This window comes from Lampetra fluviatilis, chromosome 19, assembly GCF_964198595.1.
Source record: "Lampetra fluviatilis chromosome 19, kcLamFluv1.1, whole genome shotgun sequence".
Classification (NCBI taxonomy): Eukaryota; Metazoa; Chordata; class Hyperoartia; order Petromyzontiformes; family Petromyzontidae; genus Lampetra; species Lampetra fluviatilis.
The window spans coordinates 2,697,112-2,709,777 of record NC_136293.1 but is presented as its reverse complement, the minus strand read 5'-3'; the positions used below and the strand labels follow the sequence as shown (position 1 = coordinate 2,709,777).

The following is a 12,666-nucleotide window of genomic DNA, read 5'->3' as shown; positions in this document are numbered from 1 at the left end:
GTTAGTAGTTACTGCTATCGTCAATGGATACTACTATAGTCAATCAATATTACTATAGATTCAGTAAATATTACTATAGTTATTAGATACTACTCTAGAGGCAGTAGTTACTACTATAGAGTAGGTAGATACTACCATAGAGTCGGTAGATACTACCATAGAGTTGGTAGATACTACCGTAGATACTGCTATAGAGTCAGTAGATACTGCTATAGTCAGCAGATACTGCTGTAGAGTCTGCAGATACTACTATAGGGTTAGTAGTTACTGCTATCGTCAATGGATACTACTATAGTCAATCAATATTACTATAGATTCAGTACATATTACTATAGTTATTACATACTACTCTATAGGCAGTAGTTACTACTATAGAGTAGGTAGATACTACCATAGAGTCGGTAGATACTACCATAGAGTTGGTAGATACTACCGTAGAGTCGGTAGATACTACTACAGTCAGTAGATACCACGACAGTCAGTATATACTGCTGCAGCGTTAGTAGATACGACTATAGAGTAAGTAGATACTGCTTTAGAGTCAGTAGATAATACTATACAATAAGTAGATTCTACTATAGTCAGTAGCTACTACAGTATTCCGTAGATACTACTGTACAGTCAGTAGGTAAAACTACAGTCAGCAGATACGAATATAGAGTCAGTAGATACTACTATAGTCCATAGATACTACTGTAGTGTATGATGGAGGCGCACACCTTCTCTGCAGGCAACACGTTTATTAACACAATAACACGCAGAATGACCAAAGGGGGTGAGTCCCGGCTAACTATATCTACACCTTTTGTCGGAAACTACGATCTTTTCCTCAAGCCCTGAGTCCCGCGCCCTGGCTACCAGCTTACTCCCGCTCGCTCCGCCACCAACAACCTCGAACCCCTTCCGGCCCCCGCCCTCAACCTCTTCCGGCGTGGCCCCGCTCTTCCCTTCGCCGCGCCCCTCCCCCCGGATACAAGGAGGGGCTCCACACATACATTACCCCTCTTTCCTGGTACTGCTTCCCTATAGCGACATATTTTATGATGCTATATCACACCCCCCCCTTTGTAAAATTCCAGCCGTCCCGGCTGTCAACAGCCCAGAACCCAATAGTGTCCCCCAACAATAAATAACCGGCGACCGAATAATAAATACCGTATATACAGTTTACGAGGTGGGGGGGAGGGGGGGGCGGAAGAGAGAGATTGAAGTCAATAACAGGAACAAAACAAAAAAAAATATCCGAAGTGTTAGGTGTGGGACTTTCCTGAGAATCACCCCCCCCCCCCGGATGCATGCCTCAGCTCGTCAGGAACACCCGACACTCGACCTGTATGTAATGGGGATGAAGGGATTTCTCACGGAGCAACAAAAGGCTTAAGGCGCGAGGGGTGCACAAACCAACACTGGCGACCAAATCGAATTTTAACACATTGCGGCCTGTCGGCCTGAACCATGTCGACCGGCCCTCGCCAAGGTTTGTTAAGCTTGGGAAAGATACTCACAGGAACCTGAGGGCAGTGCAACCAAGCCCTATCACCCTGAGCCCATGTTTTGCCGGATAGCCGAAGCCCCCTTAGCTGCTCATTGGCCGACTGCCGTAAGGCCGAATTCTCCCTAGAAGTCTCCCGTGCCTCTGACACCCTCTGAAGGGTAAGACGCATGGGCTCAGGCATGTTAGCCTTAGTCTTATTCAGGCCCGTGTTCAGTTGAACCTCGATCGGGGGTTCCTGCTCCCTCCCATACATAAAAAACGGCGAGTATCTGGTAGAAGCGTAGGGAGCCATCCTCTATGCCAGAGAACCCCAGGAACGTGCGTGTCCCAGTCGGTCTGAGACTCACTGACCTGCTGACTCAACATTGAAGTTAAGGTTCTGTGCAGTCGCTCCACCATCCCGTCTGTCTGGGGATGATAGGGTGACGTTTGAACATTTTTCGTGCTCAATGAGTCACATATTTCGCTTAATAATTTAAATGAATTTTTTTCCCCCTGATCAGTGAGGAGGTGCTCCGGGGCCCCCTTGTCCAACACGTAGCCGTGGAGAAACGCCTCCGTGATAGACGCAGGCGACTGGTTGGGAAGCGGCCAGGCCATCAGCAAGCGGGAAAAATATTGCACCCTGACCAATAAATATCTATTTCCCCGCGGTGTGGTCGGAAATGGCCCAAGAACGTCAAGCGCGATGAGCTCGTTAATACGGGATACGCGAATGGATTGCACACACTCCTTCAGCACATCACTCACATCTCCTGACATTCCTGGTCAAAAAAAGTTGAGTTTGAAGGTTGAAAGCATTTTGTGCACGCCAAGGTGCAGCAGCTTCTCATGCACCGCCCAGATGATCTTACTCCTGAGGACAGTGGGCACCACAATGCTATAATGGTGCAACCCAACATCCCAGTGCATCAAGAGTCCCCCTTTGAGGATAACTGGAGTCACCCCATGGGGTTTTGCCCCCCCCCAGGCTCCCTGATACGGCGCCACAGTTTAAATAAGGAGGAGTCTTCCGCCTGGAGGCGTCCCCACTCAGTATGTTTGAGGCCGAGGGTGGCATCACACACGTCAGGATCCTGGAATTGTCAGGGGTTTGAACCTCCACCACCGCCACCACAGGAGGAGGCACTGCCTCGGCGGATGGCTTGCAACGACCCGAACCAGAGAGACACGCACTCTTGTCGCTCAGTGGTAAGCGTGATAGCGCATCCACATTCGTGTGCCGCGCATTCTTATGGTAAGAGACGTTAAACGAATATTCCTGGAGGAAATCCAACCATCGTGAGAGCTGGCCAGATGGTTGATCAATGTGTAGCGCATACTGGAGGGCGGCGTGGTCGGAGCACACCTCAAAACGCCTGCCATACAGGTACGGTCAATATAGCTACACACAAAAAACTATAGCCAGCAGTTCACGGCGCGTGACACAGTCGCGCTGCTCAGCAGGGGACAACACTCTGCTGCCATATGCCACGACACACTCTACCCTGTCGACAATTTGGGATAACACGGCACCAATTCTGGAGTTGCTGGCGTCGTTGTCAAGAATGAAGGGCAGCGAAAAATCGGGGTATCGGAGGGGAGGGGCGTTCACCAGGCATTCCCGGAGCGCAACAAATGTGGCCTCCTCCTCCCCCCAGCGGAATTTTTGGCCTTTGGCCGTCAGGACGTGGAGTGGTTTTGCAACAGAGGCGAAGCCGGGTATGAAGCGCCGGTAATAGGACACAAACCCGATAAAGCTGCGTACTTCACCCACCGACTTGGGGGTAGGCCAAGTGCGCATGCACGCAGTTTTATCCGGGTCCGTTGCTATTCCCGCCTTGCTAATGATGTGCCTCAAGTATTGAAGGGACTTTTACAGCAGGTGGCATTTCTGTGGCTTAAATTTCAGATTAGCCGCTTGCATCTTAATAAAAACCGCGCGCAATTATGCCAAATGCTCCTCGAACATGCGCTAAACACAATGGCGTCGTCGAGATATATGAGGCAGGAGTCCCATGAGCCTCTGAAACGTCGCCGGTGCCGAGTGAAGACCTATTGGAAGCCGATTAAGCTCAATTAACCCTTGGAGTATACGAAAGGTGGTCTTAGGCCTTGAGCATTCATCCAAAGGCAATTGGCAGAATCCCGATAACAGATCCAGTGTCAAAATAAAATACGCCTCCTCCAGAGCATCAAACGAATCATACATTCGCGGAAGGGGGTACGCATCCTCCACGGAGATTTTATTAAGCTTGCGGAAGTCGACGCAAAAGCGCAAGCTCCCATCATGTTTTTTAACGGGCACTATAGGCACTCCCCACTGACTGGTGGATGGAGATATCACATCTGCAGCCAACATTTCGTCGACTGCCTGCCACACATGGTCTTTTTCTGTGGGGCTTAACCGATAGGGATTTTGCCGAATGGGAAGGGCATTACCCGAATCGATGTGGTGGCTTAAGAGAATGGTGCGGCCAATATCAAATTTACTTTTACTGAAAACATCAGAAAATTATCGTAAAAGCGCATGCAACCGCTTCCTCTGAGCGTCAGACAAATCGGGGTTTCCAGAGCAGAGTGCATCCATCCAGTCGTCATCATCACTCTGTTTCTGCTCCATAGCCGACACGACTCCTATGCCACCAACGATGTTTCCCTCGCAGCCTATGTGTGGGCCAGTACAATGCCCGCTTGCACAACCGACGCCTTTGACCTGGCGATAATGATTTGAATAACAGGCTCTTGGTTGCTAGAAACCAACGTTTGAGCCCCAAGGAGCGTCAAGCCCTGACTTACTTTATTCGATGGTCCCAACAGGATCCCTCCCGCGGTCGCTTCCCAGTCAAGCTGTTTGCGCAGCAGTAAGAGAACAAGCATTTGCATATCGGGGGGGATTTTAACCATTCTACTTGCCAATGCCTGGACCATGGCGTTAGCCATGCACAATCGAGTAGGGGATAAAAGAAAGGCGACATGATGGCCCGACGGTAACTCAAGACATTCTTGGTCAAAAAGGATCCGTAGGGGCATCTTTCCCAGGAAATCTGTCCCCAGCAGACAGGGTATGGCCAGGGATGTCGAAACTAGAACCGACCCCATTAATTTAATGCCAGCAATAGACACCTCAGCCGAGATCTGGCCAATAATGCCCAATGACCCGCCATGGGCGGTGAAACATGGGGCCGCAAAGGAAACGACATTTCTAGGGCAGAATATTGTAAACCAATTCCGAAATAATGGTAGCGGATGCTCCTGTGTCAACGAGCACACGTACCTCCACCCCCTCTATCGTTCCAACAACAGCTGACGATCCCACCACCGCAGCGACCACCTGGTGGGCCAACTCCGACCACTGACCAGGACGGTGTAACCAGCCATCTCCCGGCGGAATCGCAACTACCCACCCCATGCCCCGGCGAGAGCGCCCGACGCCCAAACGTGATGAATGAGGTGTTTACATGGGTGGAGTGTGAGGTGTACCACAACTCGCCTTAGGGCCAGACGGAGTTCAGGGGGTCCGTGGAGATGGCGAAGATGGCCCGGAGAGTCCTCTTGTGGCGCAGCATCCTGATGCGACGTGCATCGGCAGACCGCAGTTGTAGCAGCGGATGGGGCCACACCCCTGACGAGAGAAGGTCCCTCGCCGCCAGTTGCATCCCCCTCGTCGCTCCATGTTCTCCCTCCGCCAACCACCCCCGTCGACCGCAGCACAGGCCTGGGTGGACTCAGCCTCTTCGGGTACACCGAAACCCTCAGATGGTGCAGTGCACGCCACCACTTGCGTGCGTCGTCGTAGATTGCAGTGTGCTTGAATGCACCGTGCAATGTTGAGTGATGTTAAATCGTCGTCTTCTGTAGCTGGCAGGGCAACGTTTCATCGCCAAAGCTTATAAACGTTATAAAACTAAGGAGTCAATCCCGTCGTGTTCCATCTTCGGAAAAGCCGCCTGCGCCAGCGCCAACAGAGTGCTGTGGAAGGCGAGAGGTGTCTCGGCCTCCCCCCGCCTGAGCGCGGCAAACTTTTGATGAACGTTCGATGGCAGATCATAAATTGATGCCATCTGCGCGAAGGCCATCGGCAACATGGCCCTCTCCGCCGGTGGGACGGCGCAGAACGCTGCCAAGGCGTCGTCGTCCAAGGAGGCGGGAAGTGTATGCAGCGCCTCCGCCTCCGTCCAGTCCGCCAAATCACAGTTTACCTTGAAGCGGCGCTGGAAAGTGTCCCAATCACCTCCCGCCGCTGTAAACTCCTTAAAGAACGGCAACCGGTACTTGGGTGATGGAGCTCCACAGGCGGTTTCAGCAGGAGTTCCATTTTGGCAGGAGTTTCATTTTTCCCGCCCGGGCGCCAAAATGGTGGCCGTGCGTGAGGGCTGCACAGCAGGAGATTCCCGCGTGGAAAGCAGCAGCCGGCTCGACTTCCTCCGCCTCCGGCACCCCAACTTCTACAGGTGGCTCCTCCTCGTTGAGCCCGGTGAGCAGCGCCGCTGCAGCCACCAGAAGCTCGGCGATGCGGGCACGACACGACCGGCGCACTCCCGCCAACGGTGGTGAAGCGAATACGCAGTGGGCGTCCTGCTGTTCCGCCGGTAGCATCGCCTCGCTCCCCCTTTCCGGAGCTGTTTGTGGGACAGATTCTTCGCCAGTGGCGGCTCCTGCAAAATCTCTCAGGGGGGGCAAATGTCTGGATGATTGATAAGGATAAGGTCCACCCATGCAATGGATAAATTAACAGCTTAAGCATGTAAAGGCAACTTCACTTCTTTAATATTAATGAAAAATAAAGTGACTCTTACAATACATCTTGTTTGTTTCTATACTCACTATTAAAAAAACCACTCAAGTTTATTTTATTAAAGATTCCACTAGGTGGCGACAAATTATATTGTTGGATGAAACGTGCTTACGTATGATGACGTAAGCACGTATGATGACGTAAGCACGTTAGGGCGAGCCCTCCCGGAAGCCATAGAGAATGCCTTGCAGCGCCCCCGTTCGAAAAAAAACATCTTTGAATGTAAGTCTATGGGACCACTCGGGGCGATTCTCAGCTGGAGGGAAATCGCCCAAAAAGAGGTGGTACTCCACAGAACGTAGCATGACGCTGATTGGACTATATCCAGAGGCACAGTGACGGCTAGCGTAACTCTGTGGTTGAATGACATTGGTGGTGCGTCGCCCAATCGCCCTAATGAAGAAACCGCCCCTGTTCTTCGCCGTCCTCATTTTGGCACATGGTCTCCCGCTCGCTCCGCCACCAAAAACCCCGAACCCCTTCCAGCCCCCGCCCTCAACCCCTTCTGGCGTGGCCCCCACTCTCCCCTTCGCCGCGCCCCTCCCCCCGAATACGAGGAGGGGCTCCACACATACAGTACACCCCTTACCTGGTACTGCTTCCCTATAGCGATATCTTTTATGACGCTACACTACTATAGTAAGTCGATACTATTACAGTCAGACGCTACTACTATAGTCAGTAGATACTACTATAGAATCACGAGATACTATTGACTCTATTGTATGTAGGGTGTGTAGGTATATATGTCTACAAAATAAAAACTGGCTGGGGGTAAAACATTTTTTTAAGGGAGGGGGGATTGACAATTTTTGGGAACCTTTTTAGATCAACTATTTACCCCCCACTTTCTATTACTTTTTAATTCAGGACTTCTGCACAATAGCTTGGTATTTGTGTATGTATATGTTATGTTTTTTTAAGAAAAGACACGTTTTGAAAAATATTTTCCGCTTGGCAAAGCCAAGTACTTCCTGCTAGTATTCTACATAACATACTTTATGTGCACAACAACATTATTGCATTGCAATTGGCACTAATTTCTCCTTATGTTTCATGTTATTTTGCAGGCAGTGACAAAAAGCTTGTCATTAATAAAAAAGTCAAAATAAACGCATGGACAATAGCTTGCAAATCGAGGGACATCTCCGTTAACGAGTGGAAATACACCTCGGCACAGGTACGTTTATAACAATATATCATTTTACCAGGTTTTCTATATAAGATCGATTATCATTATGATTTCATATTGGTACACTTGAGCTAGAGTAGGCTCTGGAAGTAAACATTTCAAGCAGGATTTTTAATTGTACGGGCCGAATCTACTTTGTTATTCATTACATTTCACCAGATTGCTTCTAATCCTGTTCATAAAACATAAATGCCAAGTTTGGATAATAGTAAATTATCTCTTATATGCCACGTCTTATTTTAAAATCTTTTCCAAGAATCGGAGGAGACATTTGTATCGGAAGCAGTGATTACTCGCTGTCTCTATCACGTGCGACTGATTTTTTTCAATTGTTTAAATAACTGCAACATTTTTCACGTGAAGAGTGATATCTGTATTGGAATATGTGCAATAATTCAGTATTGTGGTGATATCTGGGAACAGGTTCACCCAAACTCCACACGTGATATGACAGTCTGTGTGGTTGGTGGAGACCAGAGCGCTGGTGATATAAATTTTGGTCAACAAAACGTATTTATTGCAGCAGAGTTTTTGACACCAAACCTTATTGATTTTACAAGTGTCTTCACAAAATTTGACCTGGAGACAAACGGTGCCGTTTTTGCGACTGTCACTGTCATCGTCTTGCTCTATATCATCGTGATGCTGTGGGCAAGAAACCAAGACATACAAGATCAAGATAAGGTAAATGTTATGTTTTAGATTTGCATCGTCTCATATAATTGCACGAGTATTTTACACTTATTTTTTGTATTTAAGTAAATATTGGTATATACTGTAACTAGCTTCTATACGTGGGTGGCACTGAATCACAATTCTTGCTTTTATTTCCTTCAGAACAAAGTGTTTTATCTATCGGACCTCGATGGAGACAATAAGTGCTGGCTCTTACTACGAGTGAAAACAGTGTCAGAAGAGGATTCTGGTACTCAGTCATGTGCCTACTTCAACCTGTACTTTCACGAGTCTGAACTCGGTACACGGGAACTCGCTCACCCAGATTTAAAGGTAATTTAAAATGCATTTTTGTTTACATAAAATTTTCAGTCGACAGCTCTGAGTGCTACCAATAAACTATATGGATAGCGGACTTATACCTTTAACCAGGTGCTGTGTAAATGGGATGCATATTCGTTGGTTATTCATAATTAATAAAAGCTAACACCAAGAAGCTGCTTTGGCAGTGCTGTAAATGCACTCGCGGCAAAAATAACTCTCCACTTCTCTAATCTATGCTCATACAAAGTACAGATGGCCCCTGCTTTTAAGACACTTTGCGTTCCTGGAAACATTGTCGGCAATCGGACCCTATGTTCCTATAAGACAGTTGAAACAGTAAAAACATCAGTTGCCGATGTGCTTTTCTTTTTACTAGCCATATTCAACAGGCTTTTATAGGTAATCACAAAAACACGGGAATAACAAAAGCTCAATCCCAAGTCATATTGGGAACCAGACTGACGCTTTTCAAATGTGTTCAATCATGTCGGAAGATGCGTCGTAAATAAAGTTTCTGTGTCGTAAATCGATTCATGATGGCGTTATGTCACGTGACGAAAAGCCAATGCGAGCAGGGTGGGGAATTGGTGGACCAACTCCACCCAAGACCTTGCTGGCATTGCTGTTGCCTGCCTGGCGCAGCTCCGTCCACTGCCAGGCCCTCGTGCGCCATCATCGCTAGTCTCCGCTAGCAACTCCTCTGGGGGCGAATCGCATGACCCTCTACCATGCCGCCGGGCTTGGCTGCGAACTCGACGGGCCCGCCCCTGGCAGGCTTCCATCTCTTCCTGAGTTTCCGCGTCCCCTGTACAGGACAGTGGTTTATCTGAGCAACGCTCTCCTGGAGGGTACTTCTCTGAGTGCACCAGCGTGCGCCACCAGTTTGTTATCCCACACCCCTGCTGGGCAACCAATTCGCACCTCACCTCACCCAGGGGTTAATACTCCACCCCTTGCGTTGAGTTGGAGGCGCCCGTGCAACTGTCGCTTTAGGTGTGTACATTTATGCGTGTATGTACCTATAGGTACCCTTACCCACGGGTGGGTATGTTTATATGTGTATCTCTTCACAGGGGTGGTGTGACCATAACCTATGGTCGGCCCCTCACGCCCACAGCAAATCTACTTTTCCCGCCTTTCCGCAACATCTGGCGGGGCGGGTGTGGTTATATTGGGCTGTGTCTGGTCTCGTCTGATAAAGGGGAACCGCTTTGTGGATAATACAAAGCACTCGCCGGTGGCCCCTTTTCGCGCGATGTAAGCACGGCCTAAATTGAGCTCCTCGTGCTACACCCATGGCGAATCTGCACTGTTCCTGCCTTTTTGCGAACTCTGGGGCGCGGAGCATAGTTATATTGGGCTGTGCCTCGTCTCAGCGGAAAGAGGGGTTCCGCTTTGTGCACGAAACTACTCAGCGGCGGCTCCTCTGCGAGCGGTGTGAGCATGGCCAAGTTGGCTCCTTGCCCCACGTACACACCCACCAATACCCCCTCAACCCGAGGTTATGCTGCCTTCCCACGGCTCAGGGAGACGGCTCCTCGGGGTGAAGACCCTATGCATTCCTCGCTGGCGGCAGGGAGAATTTTCTAAACTGAGGTTCTGTTCGGGCCGAGCTCTCTCACACCTTCCTGCTTAACAACAAAGGCAAACATCCCCAGTATAGCCTTAACATACTGTTGGGGCAAGTGCTGTTAGCGAGCACCTATAAAGGCTGCCACAACACACGAGGAGTTGGGTGGCCAACACCACGCCCGGCCACCTTTGTCTCCCGAGTGGCGATGTTACACATCTCACCAGGTACTCATTTGAGGCTGAGTCGACCTAGGGGAGGCCCAGTTTCGTAGCGCAGCACGCTAACCGCTACACTACCACTACAACAGTCACTTGCATACCCACAATGCACCAACAACAATATGAAGACCAAGACGACACAGACTGTGTAACTTTTAATCTCTCAATTCGGGTTTGGCTGGGCATAGAGGGACTTTCTGGGGTGACTCAACCGAGTCTACATGGCACAGTGGCATGAGAACCCATTCGTCCACAAACATCCACTCTATGTCCCTCGGCTTTCCTGGTCTATGCCCACTCTGGGCTCTAACTTCCTGATTCACTAGCGATAGGCAAGTAGTCGTACGGGATTTTGCCAGCACCAGTCAGTGGTCGTTCCCATGGGCTAGGGCACGGTCATTTCCATACTTCTGTTGGGGACCGCTATGTATTCGATCAGCAATGAACCTCGTACTTTAGGAAAAAACATAGGCCTCCAACTTGGAGTGACTTGACCTAAAAACCTTTGTCCAAGGTGTAGGGGAAGAGCGGTCCTAGCATGAACAGATAGTGATTGAGATAGACAGTGACTCATAAACAACGCCCCTCCGTTGCCAACACAGAGACCCCTAGCCCGATGATCAATGACTCTACAGTTATATAAACGTGCTAAATGTAGATTGTGGTAAACTGGAGACAGCCTGTATTTAATCAGCCATGGTTTTGTCAATACCCTACTGTATACTGTTCTGCTGTATGGAAGTGCCAATGACAGAGGTGGTGATTTTTATGGATTCAAGGTTTTCTCTGCCTACACCAAAATTGAGAGTAAAATAAGTTATGTTTGGAACCTAGGCCTATGAAAATTTTCATAGGGAGATCTTAAAGGGTGATGAATCGAAACATAAGATTGTTTTTTAAATCCAAAGTTGTAAATTTTTCCCCTCGCCAACCCAACATTGAGGCGCAATTCTTTTTCAGCTTGTTTGTTTTTTAGGCCCAGAAATGTTTGTATCTGGAAATCATAAAGGTTTCTGGATCCAGTTAGGAGGATCATTTGAAATAAAAAAAAACTTTAATTGCAGATTTTGGGCCACCCAAAAGTGTTGAGGAGCTATATTTTGTATTCTTTTTGTTTTAATCTATAAATATAAAGGTTTGTAGCTGGGTTTTCTTTAAAGGGTTTCACATAACCTCAGGGAAGTTCTTCCATGAGAGACACCTCCCCAGGGCCCTTGGGGCCACAGCTGCAGACCCCTGTCCATCAACACCAGGACCTGGAAAGGGTGCCAAGAATTGCAAGCAGGATGGGGGCAACGAATTCAAATTTAGTGAGAGAGCATGTCAATAATTGTGAATGTAATTAGGAAAAGAAGATTGCAATAAGAGTATGTGGCCAAATAATGCAGGATAGAGGAGGACATTTTACTTAAACAGGCACTGGGTTACCCAAAGGTTAATAACTAATGGAAAAACCTAAAGGCAGATGAAGGGATACTCTGAAATCAGAACTTGTCAAATGAACAACAACTGGTCAAAAGTTGTTGTATTCAGAAGAAGATATGGTGAGGTGCGGTGCCATCAAAAGCCATCGTCAATAAAAGCAGTGCTTGGAGTGGACAATTTCTGAATTATGACCATTACATTACTGTTAAATTTTGTATTTTTTAGGAATTTGAAACAGGCATAACATATAACTTCATATTCTCTATGCCTGAAAACTATGGAACACCATCTCATATTAAATTATGGCTCAAAGGCAACAATGCCTGTGATTCCTGGAACATCAGTGAACTGTCCGTGTTTGACCAGGAAAATGAACATGTGTGAGTACTATGCAATAGAAAATGGTGACTGCAACTGAAACAAAATGTGTTCTCAGCTTTATTGTACTAGTGGCACCTAAAAATTAATGCTTACAATTTTTAATTAATTACATTGTTGTCGCCCACTAAAATATCTAACGGTCAAGAGTAATTTTAGGTTTCTTTTTTACAGATATTTCTTTGTGGATAGTTCGTTTCCATCCTCACGTTTTAACATTAATTATTATCCTAAAATGTTCAAGCTTAGAGATGAATCTTTTCTATTTTCTAATAAGCTCCTGGTGAATACAGCCTTAAAGGGTAACTTTTCGGAAAGTCACCTTTGGTAAGTAAAAAGAGTTCATACATTTTTCTCATGAAATTTAAGTTGAAATATAATCTACAATAAATTGTGAAAAGCATATAAGCACAGTATACTGCATGCCTACTAGTCTCAAAAATATATATAATTGGCTGCATATATAAACCTTTTTGTAGTTGCATATTCAAAGTTAACAAAAGTCTTGTTCGTTTATAAAAAAAAAACATCTGCATCCTTGTGTTATGATGGACCTAAAGCATGCAGTTTTTCTAGTTTTCATGCGTATGTTACCATAATGTGGTCGTA

The 12,666-nt window shown here is 47.5% G+C and overlaps 1 protein-coding gene across 1 annotated transcript in view; it reads left to right on the top strand.

The window, feature by feature from the left end:
• The window catches only part of LOC144937466 (polycystin family receptor for egg jelly-like), a 78,552-nt gene that overhangs the window by 42,882 nt on the left and 23,004 nt on the right, over positions 1–12,666 (top strand). Inside the window, exons 15-19 of the mRNA XM_078864711.1 lie at positions 7,343–7,452; positions 7,888–8,148; positions 8,302–8,472; positions 11,905–12,059; positions 12,232–12,384. Coding sequence (XP_078720837.1) covers positions 7,343–7,452; positions 7,888–8,148; positions 8,302–8,472; positions 11,905–12,059; positions 12,232–12,384 — 850 coding nt within the window. The remainder of the gene's footprint in view (positions 1–7,342; positions 7,453–7,887; positions 8,149–8,301; positions 8,473–11,904; positions 12,060–12,231; positions 12,385–12,666) is intronic.